Source organism: Polypterus senegalus, chromosome 10 (assembly GCF_016835505.1).
Source record: "Polypterus senegalus isolate Bchr_013 chromosome 10, ASM1683550v1, whole genome shotgun sequence".
In the NCBI taxonomy this organism is placed as follows: Eukaryota; Metazoa; Chordata; class Cladistia; order Polypteriformes; family Polypteridae; genus Polypterus; species Polypterus senegalus.
This window is the reverse complement of record NC_053163.1, coordinates 127,745,117-127,767,860: the sequence shown is the minus strand read 5'-3', so window position 1 is coordinate 127,767,860 and position 22,744 is coordinate 127,745,117. Positions and strand designations below refer to the sequence as shown.

The 22,744-nt window shown below is 41.4% G+C and overlaps 1 protein-coding gene across 2 annotated transcripts in view; it reads right to left on the bottom strand.

Annotated features, from left to right (window-relative positions):
- LOC120537557 (cartilage oligomeric matrix protein) overlaps nt 1–22,744 on the bottom strand; it is a 62,596-nt gene that overhangs the window by 28,288 nt on the left and 11,564 nt on the right. For both annotated transcript variants that reach the window (XM_039766585.1, XM_039766586.1), the window contains exons 3-5: nt 21,230–21,281; nt 14,330–14,493; nt 9,226–9,363 (exon numbers count right to left, since the gene is read on the bottom strand). In XM_039766585.1, coding sequence (XP_039622519.1) covers nt 9,226–9,363; nt 14,330–14,493; nt 21,230–21,281 — 354 coding nt within the window. The remainder of the gene's footprint in view (nt 1–9,225; nt 9,364–14,329; nt 14,494–21,229; nt 21,282–22,744) is intronic.

Below are 22,744 nucleotides of genomic sequence, written 5' to 3'. Positions count from 1 at the left end.
TATAACTTAAGGATAGCCTAACTTCATTTTTACTCAGCATGTTGTGCAATTTAACCTAATAGCCTAATGCCCGCCTTAACTGCTACTGTAAAGTATGGACAGTGTCAAGTCAACCATGACTAGGTGTCTGAGATTCCACCTACTTCAAACTTAACAAGATTGTTAGTTACATTTTCATCCAGATCATTAATATATATTAAAAGGAAAAAAGTGGACCCAAAAGGGAAACCTCAGAAAAAGTTCTTTCTTTCATTGTAACAATGCACGGAACGAACCAACACACAATTGTCCGTTACTGAAAACTGGCGGACCGCAATCACGCCTTCTCCTGCCAGATGGAGGGATGGGGGTGCACGGCGCTCAGTGTGAAACGGGAGGAGAGAAGAAGGACGTCCATTCAGCTTGCTCCGTCATGCTAGTCTGCTGAATTCTCGTTCAGTATGCACAGCCCGCACATGTGCCCATCTCCAACTCGTCACTTGAGTCGTTGGCTGCTTTTCTAAATATAATCCACCAAGACACCCGAACATGGTAGTAGCGAGGTGGAAGGGGGGTGTGAACAAAGGGTAGGGACGCAACCAGTGGGAGTGTATGAGTCGCACTTAGTGGGAATTCCACGGTTTGCAGCCCGAATGGGGTTCAACGGCTTACCCACGCCTCTCTGCACCGGGTAGACACACGCTCAATCTCATGCATAGTTATTTATTGAATGCTAAACACTTCTGGAAAGACACAGTTGTCTAAAAAGGGAGGGTTTGAGAATAAAACAGAAAGTGAATGAAAAGATGGAACTTTGGAGAGAGCAACACATAATTGTCCGTGAGTGAAGAAGACGCATGTTTGTTGCGGATGCGAATTGCTGCATGTAGCGTGTAAAACAGTTTGTTATGGTGCACGCGGTCGTGCGTCGTAACCGAAACTCGTTTTTTAAAGACTGCTTACTTCATTGTGTTTTAACCTCAGTTATAAAGGATTGTTTTAAGGATCCCATGGGATACCCCTCGCAAACTGTTTTACAAGCTGCATATGGCGACTCACCTCCGCGAGAAATATGCCTCTATGAACAGTCAAGGTGGCTAAGAGGTACATGAGGCCTCTACGACAGACGAATATAAATGGTAATAAGTTGGTGGGTGTGGCTCTGCGAGTTGTCGTCATATCCAATGGTCTTGGGGTTGGTGGGCGTGGCTACTCCCTGCGTGCGCCATAGGTGTCTTACTTGTCGGCGGCTTAGTGAATCCACGCCCCTTCCGGTGTGCTTTCCATTGGTGTCTTGCCTTAGTGAATTATATATATAGATATTTGACATGTTGCTGAATTCCAGTAATTTACCCATAAGCTTACTGGACTATAGTTACATGGATTTGTGTGATTTAATTTTTTAATATAATGGGACAGTATTTGCTCTCTTCTAACCCTTAATTAATGTGAAAAACACACATTAATGGTTTATTTACTGGATGTAACCACTAACTTCCTTAAGCAGTCTTTAATTAATGATGGGCAGTTCCTGCACTGTGTTCAGTTTCAGCCTTTTAAATCCTAGCAACGCTTCTCTCTCCAACTTATTGCATACCTCCTTAAAAATCATTGTAACTACAAGGAGGTTATCAACTTCATCACTTTTGATAACTCCAAAAAAATATTATTTCATTTTCCATCCATCCATCATCCAACCCGCTATATCCTAACTATGGGGTCACGGGGGTCTGCTGGAGCCAATCCCAGCCAACACAGGGCACAAGGCAGGAAACAAACCCCGGGCAGGGCGCCAGCCCACTGCAGGGTGCGCACACAAACACATACACGCACCAAGAACACACTAGGGACAATTTAGAATCACCAGTGCAGCTAACCTGCATGTCTTTGGACTGTGGGAGGAAACCGGAGTACCCAGAGGAAACCCATGCAGACATGGGGAGAACATGCTAACTCCACGCAGGGAGGACCCAGGAAGTGAACCTGGGTCTCCTAACTGCGAGGCAGCAGTGCTACCCACTGTGCCACCGTGCCTCCTATTTAATTTTCAGTATGTTTAATTTCATCCTTACTGTTCCTAATACACATCTTCTTCCCTTGACCATTCTTTTACTACTAAAAAGCAATACTCCTCTGTAACAGCATTTTTGGGTGAAAATGTTCTGCATCACATGTATTATAAAAGCCTACTCCACTGTTCATCCATCCATCCATCCTCTTCCGCTTATCCAAGATCAGGTCGTATGGGGCAGCAGCTTGAGCAGAGATGCCCAGACTTTCCTCTCTTCGGCCACTTCTTCTAGCTCTTCCGGGGGAATCCCGAGTCGTTCCCAGCCCAGCCGGGAGACGTAGTCCCTCCAGCGTGTCCTGGATCTTCCCCGGAGCCTCCTCCTGGTTGGACGTGCCTGGAACACCTCACAAGGGAGCCGTCCAGGAGGCATCCTGATCAGATGCCCAAGCCACCACATCTCATCTAACACCTCCTATGAAGAATACAAATTTTGAATGGCATTTTCCCTCGCCCGGATGCGGGTCACTAGGGCCCCCCTCTGGAGCCAGGCCTGGAAGTGGGGCTCAATAGCGAGCACCTTGTGGTTGGGCCTGCACCCATGGGGCTCGGCCAGGCACAGTCCGAAGAGGCAACGTGGGTCCCCCTTCCCATGGGCTCACCACCAATGGGAGGGGCCAAGGAGCTCGGGTGCAGTGTGAGTTGGGTGGTGGCCGAAGGCGGGGACCTTGGCTACAGAAGATGGCTCTTGGAACATGGAATGTCCACTGTTCCCTTCATATTTAAATGTTTGTCCCAGTTTATCTCATTTAGAGACTTTGACACATTTACTCAAAGTTCCTTTGCTAAAATTAAATTTAGAACTTTTAGTTTTTGTATTGGACTGAAAAAACAGTGCTTTTAACATCTTGTTAAATAAGACTCAAAATATTTAATTTGTGTGATTTGTTAATAGCCTCGCAGTTAGGAGACCTGGGTTCTCTTCCCGGGTCCTCCCTGCGTGGAGTTTGCATGTTCTCCCCGTGTCTGCGTGGGTTTCCTCCGGGCGCTCCGGTTTCCTCCCACAGTCCAAAGACATGCTGGTTAGGTGGATTGGCGATTCTAAATTGGCCCTAGTGTGTGCTTGGTGTTTGGATGTGTTTGTGTGTGTGTCCTGCGGTGGGTTGGCACCCTGCCCAGGATTGGTTCCTGCCTTGTGCCCTGTGTTGGCTGGGATTGGCTCCAGCAGACCCCCGTGACCCTGTATTCGGATTCAGCGGGTTAGACAATGGATGGATGGAAATATAAGATTATTTAGATGTGATGCAGCTTTTAGTGAATGACCTTTGTAATCCAGACTGCAGAGTTAATAAGGGAAGGCTAACATTGTTTTCGAGTGTGTGTACTTCAATTTTACCAGGCATGTGCTTTTTTGGACCGAAGGTTTAGTCAGTGTGCATATTTGCATATTAATGAATAGTCACGTGGGCTGATGGGAAATATTAAAATTTAAAAGCAAATACTAATATACTGCCGTGATTATTAGATGATATAACTTTTAAGCTTGGATAAAATAAACAGTGTGTATGTGCTTGTTAGAAGATTTAAAATAAGTGGTTGGCACCTTTCAGTTAATGTGTTATTATTGCATTTAGCTACATGTTAATGATAACAGTAGCCTCATCGACAGGTAACATGACTATTGATAAATTATCAGCAGTCTAATTTCAGCTGATGCATCTTTTAAGTGGTTTCTCAGTACTTTTCCTAAAGCATTACCTCACTGAAGCTCTGTAGAAAAGAAAGGTTTTGAGAGCACTTGATGACACAGTGTTTGATTCGAGAGAGAAAGAGAGAGAGCATGTAGAAGATATGTGAGGGACACAATGTTTTGGAGACATGAGAAAGATTGTTTTGAAGACAAAGTATTTGATACGTTTGCCACCTACAAATGAAAATGCTCCCCAACTGATATAAGTATTAAGAGGAAAAAGGCTGTGCAGTGGCTTGCACTTTAAAGGAACACCTTAATTATTAAGAAAAGTCTCTCAATGTGCACTGACATCTTTACTAGTTTAAAAAGGGACTGTAAACTCCATAACTGCTCAAGCCAAACTAATAGATACATAGCTAGCAGGTGTGACGTTGATTTAAATTGTTCAGATTATATGATTTCATCCATTTTAACTCCCAGGGTTTGACATGTGTGGTTTCTTTGCAAATAAATTAGCATAGGTTTAGATAAAATAAAGTTTGTTATTGTCTCACTCAAACAACCTTGTTGCTTACTGACACTGAAAATCGTCGAGGAGTTTGAGGACGTTCCTGTCTAACCAAAGTCCTGCAGGGAAACAGGGAGACGTCTCTGTTACTCCTCTCGGTGGTAGAAAACTAGCAGCAGACCAGGAGCTATGGTCTCAGGAGTGTGTAGCCAGCCATTGCTGAGGCTCCCGGGGTGGTGAATATTACGGGGTGTACTTGTAAAGCAAGGTTACTAAGCTAGGGTTCATATAGGAGTATTTCTTCTTGCTCACCAATAAAGAAGAGCCTAGGTGGCTACTATAGTGCCTTTTGTGAAAATATGATAGTTTTCACACTAAACATTTTTCTATACAGTACAACCTAACTGGAGAAACACAGTTTGTCACGTGCTGAACTCCTCTATCAACTGTTAATAACATCATTCCATGCGTCGGCCTTTACCGTGCTGCTACTCGGGTATTTGTACAGACTGCTGTGTTTTCCTCATGTCTTCATCCCTCAGTGACTAAGACTGTGTTAATGCTGAACTGATGCATAAACACTGCCATCTACAGCCTATTTGATGAAATATCCCCCCATGACGATGTGTGCATCAGCAAAGCCCAAAATGAAAAGTGATGTAGAAAACCGGGGCATGCACTGACAATACAGTTAATGGTACAGCAACTAAAAGTACTGTAAAGATGACTATAAATAATGGGAATATAGGGTCTCTGATTTGTGCAACCCTGAACTGATGTGCCTGTGCTTGATAATGGATAGACACAATAAATATGCAACAGTATCAGATTAAAAATGTAAATATACACCAAACCAAGCAAGTAACAAGACAATACAAGTATGTTAGTTACTGAAGATTTGATAATAGTAACAGTTATTCTATTCCTTTGTTTTACAGATGTAACTTTCTGCATAATTCACTAAGGAATTTGGCCTAATCTATATAAGGCTGTCTCATCACTATTAGCAATCAGACCCACTATTGATGTGTCACTGGCAAACTTGATGACAGAGTTTGTGTTGGAAATACAATAATACATTAATGGAGGTTCAGAAGTCAGTGAGATTGTTAAATGTGTATTTCCCAGACCTGGAAATGACAGAGCAGGGCACATTTTAGATGTTTTGTCACACAGAAAAATATAGATGGTGTGACTACTAGGGGGCATTGCATCACCCCAAACCCCAGATACAACCGCACAGACACAAGTTCCATTGTAACGAAAATATTTATCTTCACAAGTGCCCTTCAATGGTGGCATAAACACAACACAGATGTTCTTCTCTCTCTTTCTTCGTTCACTCCTCCAAGCGAGCTTTGTTCATCCTCCAAATCTGACTCAAAGTCAGACGAGTGAAGCAGAGCAGCTCCCTTTATACCGGACCTGGGAGTGCTTACTGTGTTATCACATTGGCTCCAGGAAATACTTCCGGGTCAGGTGGAACCTCCCTGTGACAGAAGAGCCTGCCTCCAGCAGCTCTCCCTAGCAGCACCCAAGGACCCCAATAGGGCTGCCTACTAAAGCCAGAACTCCCATGCAGCCCTGTGGCTGTCTGAATGGGATGTATGCTAGAGGGATATCGCCACCCAGCGTACTGGGGAAGCACATAGCGATGGGAAGCAGCCTCTCCCTGTTCATCCATTACAGTCGCCTCCCGACCAGGAAAGGTACCATTAGCCTACTTGATCAGGATGCCCAACCACCAGCAACCTTCCATTAAAAAGGACTCACGGCCAAGGAAGGAACCATTTATCCTGGCCGGGATGCCAGCCAACCCATGATGTCCACTACAATGGAGTCAGTCATGGAGTCATGAAAGCAGTACTATGCTGACCTTCAGACCTCAATTCAAAATTGTTTACTTAGAATAATTTCAAAATCCAACATCAAGAGGAACTCCAAAAATATGGTGAGCTAAATAATCTATTCTAAACAAATTTATTTTTTACGATGATTCAATCTTCTTCACTTACTCACACGCACAGAAAAGAGGCCAGAGCATTTAAGTAGTCGACTTCCATTTGTTTTACTTCCTTATTTTCTCTGGAATATATATATGCATGCAATCCTCAAAGTAAAATTATACAAGATTTTTGGCCGAGTTAACATTATGTGCACACCACATACTGCCTACGGTAAAGTAACGTGCTATCTACGACTGTACTCTGTTCATATGAAATGTATGCACATGCTGTCTATCCATCCATTTTTTAATCTGCTTAGTCCAGTCTGACCATGGAGTAGCTCAACTAATTAATACACAGCAAATCACTAATGGAGAATTTACATCTAATTTTTAGAACAGAAAGCACATGATGCTAAAAAGCTGTTCAGGGGGCAGTTGCCTTTTTGTCATTATGTGTAGTTTTGGAGTTGGGTGTCTGCCTATTGTCTTTTTTTATGAATCTCTCATTTAATGAAATGTGTTATGAAAAGATCAGCCCTTGCGAGGTTTTAACAGAATATTCCTTAAAATGTAACAACTAAACTAAAATTGTGTCTGTGTTATTTTGTAGAGTTGTGTTTTTAGAGTAGAACATGTAACAATGCAAAATGTAGGAAAAATGGTATGGGCGATTCATGCACATGAGCTTACCAGAGTGCGTGTAAAGCATGCCCACTGTTTTACTTTAATGTAATGTAGAACAATAAATTGAGTGAGAGTTGGACTCCGCCAGGGCTGCCCTTTGTCACCGATTCTGTTCATAACTTTTATGGACAGAATTTCTAGGCGCAGCCAGGGTGTTGAAGGGGTCCGGTTTGGTGGACTCAGGATTGGGTCACTACTTTTTGCAGATGATGTTGTCCTGTTTGCTTCATCAGGCCGTGATCTTCAGCTCTCTCTGGATCGGTTCGCAGCTGAGTGTGAAGCGGCTGGGATGAGAATCAGCACCTCCAAATCCGAGAGCATGGTCCTCAGCCGGAAAAGGGTGGAGTGCCCTCTCAGGGTTGGAGGAGAGATCCTGCCCCAAGTGGAGGAGTTCAAGTATCTCGGGGTCTTGTTCACGAGTGAGGGAAGAATGGAGCGTGAGATCGACAGGCGGATCGGTGCGGCATCTGCAGTGATGCAGGCTCTGCATCGGTCTGTCGTGGTGAAAAAGGAGCTGAGCCGTAAGGCAAAGCTCTCAATTTACCAGTCGATCTACGTTCCTACCCTCACCTATGGTCATGAGCTATGGGTAGTGACTGAAAGAACAAGATCGCGAATACAAGCGGCTGAAATGAGTTTCCTCCTAAAATGAGTGTCTGGGCTTTCCCTTAAAGATAGGGTGAGAAGCTCAGTCATCCAGGAGGGGCTCAGAGTAGAGCCGCTGCTCCTCCGCATCGAGAGGAGTCAGATGAGGTGGCTCGAGCATCTGATCAGGATGCCTCCTGGACGCCTCCCTGGTGAGGTGTTCCGGGCACGTCCAACCGGGAGGAGGCCCCGGGGAAGACCCAGGACACACTGGAGGGACTATGTCTCCGGCTGGCCTGGGAACGCCTTGGGATTCTCCCGGAAGAGCTGGAAGAAGTGGCCGGGAGAGGGAAGTCTGGGCCTCTCTGCTTAAGCTGCTACCCCCGCGACCCGACCTCGGATAAGCGGAAGAGGATGGATGGATGGATGGAACAATAAATGTATAAGTTGAAATGTTTAAAAGATAACCACCCGCCAATGACATTTACTTAACAGGTTTAAATGAATGGCTTTAATTAATAGAAATCTAAAAGAAAATATCTACTGTGAGGGACAACATGCTGGGACCTGCGTCCAAGCCAGAATTGATTTGGGGTCCTTACCTGGATGGGATGCCCATAACATGGAAGGACAGGGGAGAGCAACAGTGCTTGCTTATTGTTTCCCCCACTGTACATGAGATTGCAGCAGCCCTGGACATTAGTACCCATTCGGACACCCGCAAGGATTGTCAGGAATTGAAGTTCGGCAGTGTAGCCCTGCTGGCATTCATAGGTGCCACTAGGGGTGCTGTAGGGAGTTATTTATACTCTCTAGTATTTGGGACTTCTGTATGGCCTGGAAGTACTTCTGAGTCCTCAATAAAAGAGACCACACTGCCTTGTCTAGGTGAGTTGGAGCTGGGAGAGGAGAGAGGTAACACTCGCCTTGGAGGAGTAGCAGTGCGGAAAGAGAGAAAAAAGAAGAGACACTGTTGAATTGTTGTACAAAAAAGGGATTTGTGTAATAAACCTCGTTGTTATTTGAACCCAGGACCGTGTTGTGTGTTTGTGTTTGGGGTTTGGGGCTCAGTAGCTCCATCTAGCCTTCAAACTACATACAATATTTGCTGTACAATTTTGTTTAAATATTTATAATATATAAATGCAGTGCCCAAGCTTAGCTCCCTTATCATTCCTATACTGTAAATTTCAAATGGTATTAATGTAAAGTTGACACTAATGTTAATAATGAGAGACAACAGTCTGCCATAATCTATATAAAAGTCAATGTATGTGTGTGTGTATGTATGTATGTTCCAGCATCACTTCCGAATGCCTAGAGCGATTCTCATGAAACTTGGTAGACATGTTTTTCATTGGCCGACTAAAAATACTGTTGGGTGAAATTAACCCTAACCCACCCCCTTCTGGGTAGGGTGGGGGGTGATCTTGCCATCTTGTATGAATGTTATCATCCAGTTGACACTCGGCACGACCACCAGAGGGTGAACTGGAGGTGACTGCCGCCATTCTTTATGTTTGAGCAGCACCGCATGCCTGTTGCTTTTGAAATTAAATAGAGCTAGTTGGTTCTGAGCATCAACTGGATGATAACATACATACAAGACCGCAAGACAAGCACATTAGTGAGTCTTCATTGTTTGTTAATTTATTTTTATTTTTTATAGGTGTGTTTCTCAAACAATTAAAAAACAAAAAAACACTTTATTTTCCTCCCGGGCAACGCTGGGTATTTCAGCTAGTAAAGAATATGGAAGACTGTTGTAATGTAAAAGAAATGCAACACCTAGCACAACCAAAAGACCAAAATGACCTTACCTGCTTTTGACTTTGTGCAAAGGACAATCCCACTCCCTCCAAGGTGGGCCCGGAGTAGCCTTCAGGACAAGGACCACAACGAAAGCCAGGAAAGGTGTTGGCGCACCTCACACCAGGGTGACATGGGAACACAGAGCACTAGGGAGAAAGAAATTGGGACAAAGGAAGGGATGGAGTGCCCGATGCTGAATGGGAAAGAATGCTTGGAACTGCAAGTCATTTAATCAAACAGTTAGTTCATTTATATTTTTAATTGTGTATTTCAGAAGGAAAACTATGACAAGATGATTTTCAAAGAACCCAACAATTTAATTCAAAGGAATACAGGATGTAATAGATTTACTAGGAAAAGGCAAAATACCAAGAACATTCTTCACATACTAACATCATATCCAAGGAAAATGAAATAAATAATGTGAATGCATATATGAACTGATTAAGGTTACAGTATAGCTACAGAAGAGTCAGTCTGAACACAAAGTTCATACATGGAGAGCAAATCTAAAATACATGCACGGAAAAAGTGGGTTTCTGGGTGTCATTTGACAGTTATGACCAATGAAGCCTCACAGAGCGCTGTGTAGCTGAACTTGGAGTAAGGTGAAGCCAGGTATATGTGTAAAAATAAAGATTTAGGCTTGCATGTGCTCTCAAATCAATGACAACTTTATTATCAAGGAAATGATTTTTTCTTGTCAGAACTTTAATAATACAATGCACAATTATTCAATCAAATTCTGAACCTGATTTTTCCATTGTATGAGTGCAAGGAAGGAGCACAGGATGGGAGGCCAACCATTGCTATTGAATAATAATTAACCATAATTTTAAAGTCATCATAAAAACACACCTTAATCTATACTAATAAAAGGCAAAGCCCTCACTGACTAACTGACTCACTCACTCACTCACTAATTCTCCAACTTCCTGTGTAGGTAGAAGGCTGAAATTTGGCAGGCTTATTCCTTACAGCTCACTTACAAAAGTTAAGCAGGTTTCATTTCGAAATTCTACACGTAACGGTCATAACGGTCGATAACGGTCGACAACGTCCACCATGTTGAACTTTCTTATTTATGGCCCCATCTTCACGAAATTTGGTAGGTGGCTTCCCTGCGCTAACCAAAACCGATGTACGTACTTATTTCGGTGGTATGACGCCACTGTCAGCCGCCATATTGAACTTTCCAACGTCACTAATTCTCCAACTTTCCGTGTAGGTAGAAGGCTGATATTTGGCATGCTCATTCCTTACAACTTACTTACAAAGGTTAAGCAGGTTTCATTTTGAAATTCTATGCGTAACGGTCATAACGGTCAACAACGTCCGCCATGTTGAACTTTCTTATTCATGGCCCCATCTTCACGAAATTTGGTAGGCGGCTTCCCTGCGCTAACCGAAACCAATGTACGTGCTTATTTGACAGGTGCCGAATGTCTCTTCAACACAAGTCCTACAAATACTGTCGTAATTGAAACAAACCATGAAACTCAAACAGATTATGACAGCAGCAATCCAAGCTGTGAGATTTGAAACAAGATTACTGTTCACATGGCCAACTGTACGTTGCATGCTCAAGAGTAAGCTCAGCGCACAGCTTGGTCATATTACAACCGGAGGGCGAACTCACAATGTGGTATACAAAGAGATCCTTAATAAATAATTATTGGCATATTTTCCCACAGTTAAAAAGGTTTAATTTTCTTCTAAATAAAAATTTTAAGGCAGTACTTCGCCGCTGCGAAGCACGGGTATTTTGCTAGTTATATATAAAGATTACTTAAGGTTTTCGAGTATGCTAAGATAGATACATTTTTGTAATTGTCTCAGGCAATAACATTAGTATAGGTGGGTAGATTTTGGGAAATCTTTCAAGCAAAAAGAAACAGACCGGATATCTGCAGCTGTTTTAATTGATCATGGGTCAGTTTCTGTAACTTTCATAAACATAATGGATAGATAGATTTCTACAGCTTTATCTAACATACTTAGATAAATAGATAACAATGTTATGCTTAAGAGAGTGAATCCTTATGTCTTGTTTAGGACATTCAGCATCTACGTGCCTTTCTGAGATGGACACATGGAAATGCTCAGTGGTCTTCTCTAAATATGTGTTTATACAATTGGACCACTGGCAGGTTAACTGAACTCACTCAGAGTCACACTGTGAGTCAGTGATTGAGACTAACCGGGAAAGCCAGAAGTTTTAAATTTCAGTGCCATGGGGCAACAATGCCCTAACATCCACTTTGCTGGACACCCCTGTCCCCAGTATAAGCCTCGTATTGGGTGAGTGACATTAAAATATCCATCTATCCTTTTTGCAGGCATGTTTTTACCTTTCAGGGCTTTGGGAAGTTGGTATTCTCAAAGTAAAAAAAATGATCAACTTCACCATGTATATCAAATTTATGAGGAGATACCGGAGTGTCAAGGTTTTCAAAATTTGGAGTTTTTCTTAGACATTTTTGTTGTATCAGATAATTTTCTTCCCTTTCATTTATTATGGATATTCTGAAAGCCTAATCTTGAAGAAATATAACCATACATGCGTTTGGTATACATAATTTATTTCAAGAGAAATTGACATTTTTTGCCTAACTTTAAATGCATTATGCCACCATTTTGTAGCTTTAGTGTTTTTTTTGTTTTTTTTTTTAATTTTCTTAAAAAGTAAATTGCTAGAATATGTTGAAATATTACAATGGGCTGCCATCCAGGAGATTCTACACACCATGTCACAAAAGCTCCACTATAATCTCAGCTCAATCCGAGATTACGGACGGAAACCTTAAAAGTTAGTCTTGTGCTCTTAGTATCGGAATTCATAGCATTCCACTCCTTAATTCAGTTCACAGTTTTAGCATCTTGTCTCTGGCTATTCTCATTTATAGTTTAGCCCTCTAGTTTTTGATAATGGTGTTTCTCAACTTTGAGATATTGATTCTCATAGCAGTTATTTGACACACACACATATCCCCCAGTTCATTTCATCACACCTATGTGGTGGCTCACCTCTACACTGCCAGCACAGGTGAGATTCAGGTGAGACTGTAAACACAGGCGGACTTAGTCTATTCTGCAATCCATCTGAGCAGCTCTGGATATTCACAAATGGCATAACACATGGTGAACCCACTTGAACTTGGAAGGAACCACCAAACTGTGGACTGAGGAGTTCACACAACTCACTGCTTCACAAAACCCCCAATGCACTAAAGTGTAATCTTAAAATCACATGACATGATACAGTTGTGCCCATAAGTTTACATACCCTGGAAGAATTTGTAAGATGTGTACCATACTTTAAAGAAAAGATGACTGATCAGGCAAAACACATTTCATGTACTTTTAATGGAATCCAAATTAAACTATAAGGCATCGCAGAACAGCACAAACATTAAATAAAACATAGGAACAAGGAAAATAATAAGATGGTCACTATTCAAAAGTTTGCATACCATTAGTCCTTAATATTGTGTGTTGGCCCCATTACCAATCAGTGATGGCATGCAGTCTTTTATGATAGTTGTGGATGAGGCCCTTGGTTTTCATGGGTGGTAGAGCTGCCCATTCTTCTTGGTGAAAAGCCTCCAGGTTCCTAAAGTCTTGGATTGCCTTCCATAAACTGCATGTTTGATATCTCTCCAAAGAGGTTGAATGACATTGAGGTCAGGAGACTGTGATGGCTGCTCCAGTACTTTCACTTTTCTCTTCTGTAGCCACCAAAGGGTAAGTTTGGTCTTGTGTTTTTGATCATTGTCATTCTGGAAGATCCAAGTGCATCCCATACACGTCTTCTAGACTGATGAATGCCAAGTTATCCTCCAATATTTTCTGGTAACATGCAGCATTCATTTTGCCATCAATTTTCACTAAGTTACCTGTGCAGCTGAAGCTCAAACACACCAGAACATCAGAGATTCACCTCCATGCTGCACAGTAGGAGTTGTCATGGGCCTTGTTGCGTCCTCTCTAAATGAAGCGTTCATGGTTGTGACCATAAAGTTCAATTTTGGTGTCATCACTCCAAAGAACTTTGTTCCAGAAGTTTTGAGGCTTGTCTAAATGCTATATGGCATATTGTAAGTGGGCTGTTTTGTAGCGTAGGCACAGTAAAGGCTGTTTTCTTGCAATTTGATAATGCAGCCCCTTGTTTGTTCAAGTACCTCCTTATTGTGCATCTTGAAACAGCAGCACCACTTGTTTGTAGAGAAGCCCATATCTCAGCTGAAGTGGCTTCTGGGTTTTTCTTGACATCTCGACAAATGTTCCTGGCAGTTGTGGCTGAAATCTCAGTGGGTCTACCTAACCGTGGCTTGGTAACAATAGAACTTTATCAGAGTTTAAACACTACTGACAGGCATTTTCATATCTATGGATATCTTTTTGTATCCTTTTCTTGATTTATACATTTCAACTGTCCTTTGACAGTTCTTTGGCTTACCCCACGGCTCAGTATTCAGCTAAGTCAGTGCAGCTCTGCCTTAATTTAAATTGACTATTTACACACAGACACTGATTACAATCAAAGAGGTTACAGGCATGGACATACTCCCTTAATTACCCTTAATTTGAATCTGTGTGGGTCACCTTGTGTGGATTGTATCAGCCCCTACATGCAAGGGTATGTAAACTTCTTATCAGGCCCATTTGGGTGATTTCAGATATCATTATAATTTAAAAAGGGTATACATAATTATGCGATAATAAATTGCTTCACTTAAGCACACTCCCTAATAAAACCTTTCTGCATGATCACTTATATTTTCCAAACAATGGCCAATATTTCACAAATTCTGCCAGGGTATGTAAACCTATGAGCACAACTGTATATATTCACAAAAGCTTAGCCATTCATACTTGGCCTCTTTCACCCACATAATGCTTCAGCCTTGTGTTGTTGCCCTTTCTAATGACCAAGTCATCATAGGTCAGCCTTTGACTTTCTCATAAAAATCTTTACAAATTGTGTACATCTGTGGGCTGCATGAGGAAGTGCAACAAAATACATTCTGATTACTTCAGCTTGAGAGTGGAAGTTCACAAAGATGGGAACTTGAAAAGTTATGTGTAGATTATACAGGCAAGGGCACTGACCTCATCAATATCTGCACAGTATGTTCCATTCCCAGTCAAACCTTCTGGACAAGGACCACACAAGACCCCTGAAACTGTCTCTAAGCAGTGGACACCAGGGTAGCATGGGTTGGGGATGCAGCTCCTGGATTCAGCTGTAGGTCTAACATTCCCATTTCGCATGCCTGGCAAAGGATTCATTATAGGAAAGAAAAGGATTTAGAGGCTTGAGTAAGGAGAGCTATTGGGTTAGTTATACTGGAAAACAATGGTGTCAGTAGCAGTGTCAGTGTCAGTAGCAGTTTGCTTGATTCAGTTTAACTTGGAAACCAGAGGACAGCAAGCACTCGTATCACATGTGAGTAGTATAATGCGTCACTATTATACATCATCACATTTTGACAGGTGAATGTCCCGCCCCCCTGGCATTTCCGGTACCCACCGTATGCCACCTGGTTAATGGGCATTTCCCCCACCCAGTACAGCCCAAAACACCCCTTGGGCATCCCGTTACCTTGCCCACCTTTATAAAGCAAATCATAAAGTAGAAGATAACAAGGTGTCTTAAAAAAATAACTTTATTGATGCTATGTCTATATGCAATAATTGGTTTAGTGAACCAAATATTACAAAATGTGTCCATCTGCTATATATATTTTTTCTCTTGACATTCCGTACATTTTTCCACTAAATGTTGAACAGAGCTAAACACATAAGCCCAGATGACTGAGCGACCAACTATGGTCATAATGAATCTTTTTTTTATTAGATATAATATAAGAAGAAAACCTTCTATAGGTTGCATTACGTGTCACGCTGGGCAGGGACCTGGTTTTCCTTGTTCTAGCTGCCGAGTCTTGGTTCCTCCGACAACAGAAACAAAACACAAACAGTTAGCCGACAGAAAACTTAACGCAAACAGATCTTGTTTAGCATTGATAATGCAATTGCTTAGGTTTCTGTAAATTAATGTTGGTTTTAAAAAAATAACAGTACAGTAATGGTGATTAGAGACAAGTTCAAAAGCTGCTGTCCGAATCTTGGACTTTGTTGCATGGTCTTTTGTATAAGCCGAAAGTGTTTACTTCAGCAACAAACTGCCGAAAGTATTTACTTCAGCAACAAACTGCTTCAGGCAGTTAAGAGTATGAATTTTACTCTGTTTCACAATTCTTAATCCACACAAGGCTTTAACCTTATAAAACACCATGTGTATTAATCTTTAAATACTGATCTGTCGACAGATGCTGGAAACACAAGGGTGCATTTCCCCAGGATCAGATTCTAGTAAAAGACAAGTGTGCCCATTGTGAGATTCGGAACCCAAACGGCATGCTAAACAAGACTCAGTTAATACATCTCTTACATGCAGGTGCAGACCACGTAAGCTACAACAGACTTTACATAATGCTTCATTAAAATCAATCCCGCTCTGTGACTGCGATGGCTGACAAGTGTTTGAGAAAATATACATAGGTCTTGGGACTTCAGCCTTGAAGTTGAACAATCTTTCACACACAAAATACATCACCGGCCATCGTCACTCTATGGGAAAAAAAAGAAAAGAAATGTCAAGCGAAAAAACGTGTTGGAATGAATGAGTGAACAATACACTTACAGTGTGCACAAACAAGCGCAGCTCAGGTTCAAGAGAAACAGAACCATTGTTTCAACGATTGATTACCAGTGGCAAGTAGATTTAGCAGAGATGTCTTATTACTCAAAATTCAATGATGGATATAAAATTTATCCTCGCATGTATCGATGTGCTCTCAAAATATGCTTGGGCTGTGTAAATAAAAGGCCAAGACATGGAAAGAAGTTTCTCGGGGTTTTAGTTTGATCTTTAGACAGAGTCGAGTTCCTAAAAAGCTACAGACAGACCACGGCAAAGAATTTTATAACACATTGGTACAAAAACTTCTAAGACAGAACAATATTGTACATTTTGTCACGAACAGCGATGTAAAGGCCAGCATAGTAAAATGATTCAATAGCACCTTAAAATCCAAAATGTGGAAATATTTTACATATGCCAATACTTTTCGGTATATAGATGTCCCGTCAGACTTTCTGCAGAGTTATAACCACAGTTTTCACACCACGATTAACACAAGACCTGTAGATGTGACTCCTGAAAATGCTCTGAGTGTTTGGAAAACAGTCTATGGTAGGGCCGGGCAAAGAAAATGTACTCCGTGCACTTTGAAAATAGGTGATCATGTCCGAGTTTCAAAATTAAAAAGTGTATTCGAAAAGGCTATGAGCAGTCGTTTACAGATGAGATATTTATTATCGTGGACTGTTTTAAAACGGATCAAACCTGTCTATAAACGAAAAGATTACGGAGGTGATGAAATTCAAGGGACATTTTAGAGTTACAAAAAATAAACCCCGATGCTAACCAGGTGTACTGCATCCAGAAAATACTAACCACTCTCGGGCGTGGTAGAAACAAGCATGTGTTGGTAAAATGGCTTGGTTGGGACAAGAAATTTAACAGTTGGGTCAAGGCTTCAGAAGTGAAAGACAAGGAGTTGAGAAACCAAGAAAAAATGTCAAAAGTCAGAAATGGATTTTATAGAACACAGCTGAGTAATTCATCGGCCAGAACTTTTCCCAACAACACGACAGCATTGACCGGTAGCCATCTCCTTATGACAGAGACCTAGCAGGTCGGCTGAGTCCACCGCTGTCCAAGTCAGAAAGGAGACACCAACACTTGTTTTACAGCTAGCATTTCTTTTGAATGAGTTGAAGTTGGTTGGCTGAGTCCACCACTTTTGCAAGGTTTTAACTGGCTATGCTAACCATAGTCCCTGTGTTGCTTGGCCAGTCGAGCGTTCTCGCTGGTCCCTCATGGCATTGGAGCTTGCTGGTCCATCGCGGAGACACACAATTATCTGTTTTCTTTTACTAGAAAGAAGCAAAACATGGATTCTGCAACAACAAAATATACCGCTAAAGCAGAGACCGGTGTCATCATTATAGAAGATAACCAGTCGGTAGAACATGAACCAGAGAAATCTAAACAGGTAATTTGGATCTATGCCTGTCTAGAAGCGTTCTTGGGCTTATAGACCTAGCTTATTTATGCTCCAAAGGGCTAGAAAGGCTAGACTTGTGTCCTGTGTCTGTGCTATTCTAAAAAATGTATAGTCTCCCCTGTTTTCTTAAATCTGTCAAGAGAAAGGTGGATGATGTTATGTCGGTGTTTGAGCAGGGAGAGATACCCATTGATGCTTATGCACAACTGATTCAGCCTGTGAGGACCAGCTTTTAGTGGTCGGCTCTGTTCCAAACAGAGAAAATATAGGCTTGCATAATTTAGTGAAATACAAATATATAAAACATGTGCTGACTTAAACATTTTTATTTAGGGGTATTACTGGTTCACTGATGGGTTTGGACCTGGTTTGCAATTCGATTGCGTTCTTGTATACAATTCTTGTGTTTTTGTTTCTTTTCAAATGGGTTACTGATCTCTATACAAACAAGCTTGTGTGAATATTTTCCTAAGCAGTTTCATACTGTAATTTACCCAAAATCTCTTTTGACAAATTTATGAACAGAATGCTCAAGAAATCTTTTCAATGAAGTTTGCAACATACAGTACAAAACATTATTGTCTATGAGCGCATTACACCAACAAACATTTATGATGCTTACATCATATACTGTATGTATCAGTGAATATTTTCCTGCTGTTTCTCCTGCTTTATTCATACATTAAAAAAATATACAATGTATAGCACACAGTGTGTAACTCTGAAAGCAAAGACTACGTGTTAATTGCTATGTTTGGAATTTTGCTTCAATAAACTTGTTGTTTTAATTCACCTTGATATCTTTTTTTTTTCTTTCTCCCTCCCTTTCTGTATCATGTTATAACAGATGGGTTGGGTAAGATCATGAGGTAAAGGATGCAAACTGTGTGTGTCCTTGAAATATACAATAAAGTTATTGTTTTTAAGACACCTTGGTGTTTACTTTATGATTTGCTTTATAAAGGGTATGGTTTGGAAGGTGGCTGAGGTAATGGGATGCCCATGGTGTGTTTGGGCTGCACTGCCAGTTTCCTTGGGTGTGTAATAGATTCTCTCTCTAAAGCCTTCTTGTACATCCTGTCCCTGAGTCTGTCACTTCATGCTCTCTTGTTTCCTCATTCATTAGTGTAAATTGTGATTCCTGGGTGATGGAATTGAACATTTTTGGGTAAGTCAGCTCCACCAGTGCCACTTCCCAGTCTCTGGGTAGTTGTATTGTCTTGGCTACCTGAACGGTTAATGATGCTGTCGTGTTGTTGGGAAAAGTTCTGGCCGATGAATTACTCAGCAGTGTTTATAAAATCCATTTCTGACTTTAGACATTTTTTCTTGGTTTCTCAACTCCTTGTCTTTCACTTCTGAAGCCTTGACCCAACTGTTAAATTTCTTGTCCCAACCAAGCCATTTTACCAACACATGCTTGTTTCTACCACGCCCGTGAGTGGTTAGAATTTTCTGGATGCGGTACACCTGGTTAGCATCGGGGTTTATTTTTTGTAACTCTTCTGCATAAAATGTCCCTTGAATTTCATCACCTCCGTAATCTTTTCGTTTATAGACAGGTTTGATCCGTTTTAAAACAGTCCACGATAATAAATATCTCATCTGTAAACGACTGCTCATAGCCTTTTCGAATACACTTTTAATTTTGAAACTCGGACATGATCACCTATTTTCAAAGTGCACGGAGTAGATTTTCTTTGCCCGGCCCTACCATAGACTGTTTTCCAAACACTCAGAGCATTTTCTGGAGTCACATCTACAGGTCTTGTTTAATCGTGGTGTGAAAACTGTGGTTATAACTCTGCAGAAAGTCTGACGGGACATCTATATACCGAAAAGTATTGGCATATGTAAAATATTTCCACATTTTGGATTTTAAGGTGCTATTGAATCATTTTACTATGCTGGCCTTTACATCGCTGTTCGTGACAAAATGTACAATATTGTTCTGTCTTAGAAGTTTTTGTACCAATGTGTTATAAAATTCTTTGCCTTGGTCTGTCTGTAGCTTTTTAGGAACTCGACCCTGTCTAAAGATCAAACTAAAACCCCGAGAAACTTCTTTCCATGTCTTGGCCTTTTATTTACACAGCCCAAGCATATTTTGAGAGCACATCGATACACGCAAGAATACATTTTATATCCATCATTGAATTTTGAGTAATAAGACATCTCTGCTAAATCTACTTGCCACTGGTAATCAATCGTTGAAACAATGGTTCTGTTTCTCTTGAACCTGAGCTGCGCTTGTTTGTGCACACTGTAAGTGTATTGTTCACTCATCCATTCCAACACGTTTTTTCGCTTGACATTTCTTTTCTTTTTTTTCCCATAGAGTGACGATGGCCGGTGATGTATTTTGTGTGTGAAAGATTGTTCAACTTCAAGGCGGAAGTCTCAAGACCTGTGTATATTTTCTCAAACACTTGTCAGCCATCGCAGTCACAGAGCGGGATTGATTTTAATGAAGCATTATGTAAAGTCTGTTGTAGCTTACGTGGTCTGCACCTGTGTAAGAGATGTATTAACTGAGTCTTGTTTAGCATGCCGTTTGGGTTCCGAATCTCACGATGGGCACACTTGTCTTTTACTAGAATCTGATCCTGGGGAAATGCACCCTTGTGTTTCCAGCATCTGTCGACAGATCAGTATTTAAAGATTAATACACATGGTGTTTTATAAGGTTATAGCCTTGTGTGGATTAAGAATTGTGAAACAGAGTAAAATTCATACTCTTAACTGACTGAAGCAGTTTGTTGCTAAAGTAAACACTTTCGGCAGTTTGTTGCTGAAGTAAACACTTTCGGCTTATACAAAAGACCATGCAACAAAGTCCAAGATTCGGACAGCAGCTTTTGAACTTGTCTCTAATCACCATTACTGTTATTTTTTTAAAACCAACATTAATTTACAGAAACCTGAGCAAATTGCATTATCCATGCTAAACAAGATCTGTTTGCGTTAAGTTTTCTGTCGGCTGTTTGTGTTTTGTTTCTGTTGTCGGAGGAACCAAGACTCGGCAGCTAGAACAAGGAAAACCAGGTCCCTGCCCAGCGTGACACGTAATGCAACCTATAGAAGGTTTTCTCCTTATATTATATCTAATAAAAAAAAGATTCATTATGACCATAATTAGTCGCTCAGTCATCTGGGCTTATGTGTTTAGCTCTGTTCAACATTTAGTGGAAAAATGTACGGAATGTCAAGAGAAAAAATATATATAGCAGATGGACACATTTTGTAATATTTGGTTCACTAAACCAATTATTGCATATAGACATAGCATCAATAAAGTTTTTTTTTTTAAGACACCTTGTTATCTTTTACTGTACTTTATGATTTGCTTTATAAAGGGCATGGTTTTTCAAGGCGGGCAAGGTAACGGGATGCCCTGGGTGTGTTTGAGATGCACTGCCAGGTTCCTTGGGTGTGTAATAGATTCTCTCTAAAGTTTTCTTGTACATCCTCTCGCCGGGTCTGTCAGTCACGCTCTCTGTACTCTCTGTACACACCTGGATGTCTGCTCCGCCCCATTGATGACTTACCTTTTTGACACCTTACAGGCTCCCAAAGGTCCGTCTCGGATCACAAAGATGATCAGCCCCAGTTTTTAGCATCAAGGCTAAGATCGGCCGACCATTTTTCCTTACGCACGACTGACAAAAGGTCCGATGCCGGTCAAACAGCGCACCCCGGCAACAGGCAGAGATCAGAGCGCGGGGGGAAATGCCCATTAACCAGGTGGCATACGGTGGGTACCGGAAATGCCAAGGGGGGCGGGACATACACCTGTCAAAATCTGATGATGTATAATAGTGACGCATTATACTACTCATGTGCCCAGCTGCAAGTAATTATAACGGACACTTACCACAGGCTTCGCATTCCATCACTGTGTTCTTCAGATATGTGATCTCTTTTATCTGCAAAAAAGGTTAAGGCTAAAGTTAATGAATCAATGGAAAGTCAGAAGAATGTTTGTCTTGTGCCCCCATCAGAATGAACTGAGTAGTGAGCAGCGTGAGGAAGTAAGTAGAATGAAGACGTCCCATCAGACTTTTTAAAATAGCAGTTTACGGTGGTGAAGATTCCTGATAGAGACAAGTACTACAAGAAATACTCAAGGGAGTTTAACAATGAGTGTGAGGAGGCAGAAGGCATTATGGGGCATTGTGTTAAAGCAATGAAGTCTCCGTGGACTATGATTTTGTGGATGATATTGTGATCTGTAGTGAGAGTAGACAGCAGGTTGAGGAGAACCTGGAGAGGTGGAGATGTGCACTGGAGAGCATGGGAGTGGAAGTCAGTAGGAGTAAGATGGAGTACATGGTGCGTGAAGAAGGGGACTGGGCGGTCTCTTGGTCTGGAATCCCTGCAGATTTTATTTTTTTTCTCCAGCCGTCTGGAGTTTTTTTTTGTTTTGTTTTTTCTGTCCACCCTGGCCATCGGACCTTACTTATTCTATGTTAATTAATGTTGACTTTTTATTTTTTATTGTGTCTTCTATTCCTCATTTTGTAAAGCACTTTGAGCTACATTTTTTCTTGTATGAAAATGTGCTATATAAATAAATGTTGTTGTGAATGGAGAGGAAAAGTGGTGGAAAGGTGTGACTGCAAGGAGAAGAGGTGGTGAAGGTAGATGAATTTAAATACTTGGGTTCAAAAGTCCAAAGCAACAGAGAGGGCGGCAGAGAAGTGATGAAGAGAGTGCAGGCAAGGTGGAGTGCGTGGAGAACTGTGGCAAGAGTGATTTGTGATAGAAGAGAACCTGCAAAAGTGAAAGGGAAGGTCTATAAAATGGTAGTGAGACCAGCTGTGTTGTATGGTTTGGAGACGGCGGCACTGACGAAAAGACAGGAGGCAGAGCTAGAAGTGACAACAGTTGAAGATGATACGATTTTCGCTGAGAGTAACGAGGGCAGACAGGATTATGAATGAATATATCAGAGGGAAAACACAGCTATGACAGTTTGGTGACAAAGTGAGAAAGACTAGATTTAAATGTTTTGGGCATGTGCAGAGGATATTTGAGGGATACTTCGGGAAAAGAATATTGAGGATGGAACCAACAGGCAAGAGGAAAGGAGGAAGACCAAAGAGGAGGTTTATGGATGTGGTGAGGGAGGACATGAAGTCAGTCGGTATGGCAGAAAACGATGTAACAAGACAGGGATTGATGGAAACAGATGATCTGTTGTGGCAACCACTAAATGAGAGCAGTGGAAAGAAGAAGAAGGAGAAGAAAGAAGTGTTAAATCAATGGACGTCACTAGTCTGTCTGTCTGCGAACAGAGGGCTGATTGGGATCACAGAATTGTCTCTGTACAGTTTTATAATAGGCTGTGGATATGTTTAGTGAGTCATTGGCAATTGCAGAAGCATAC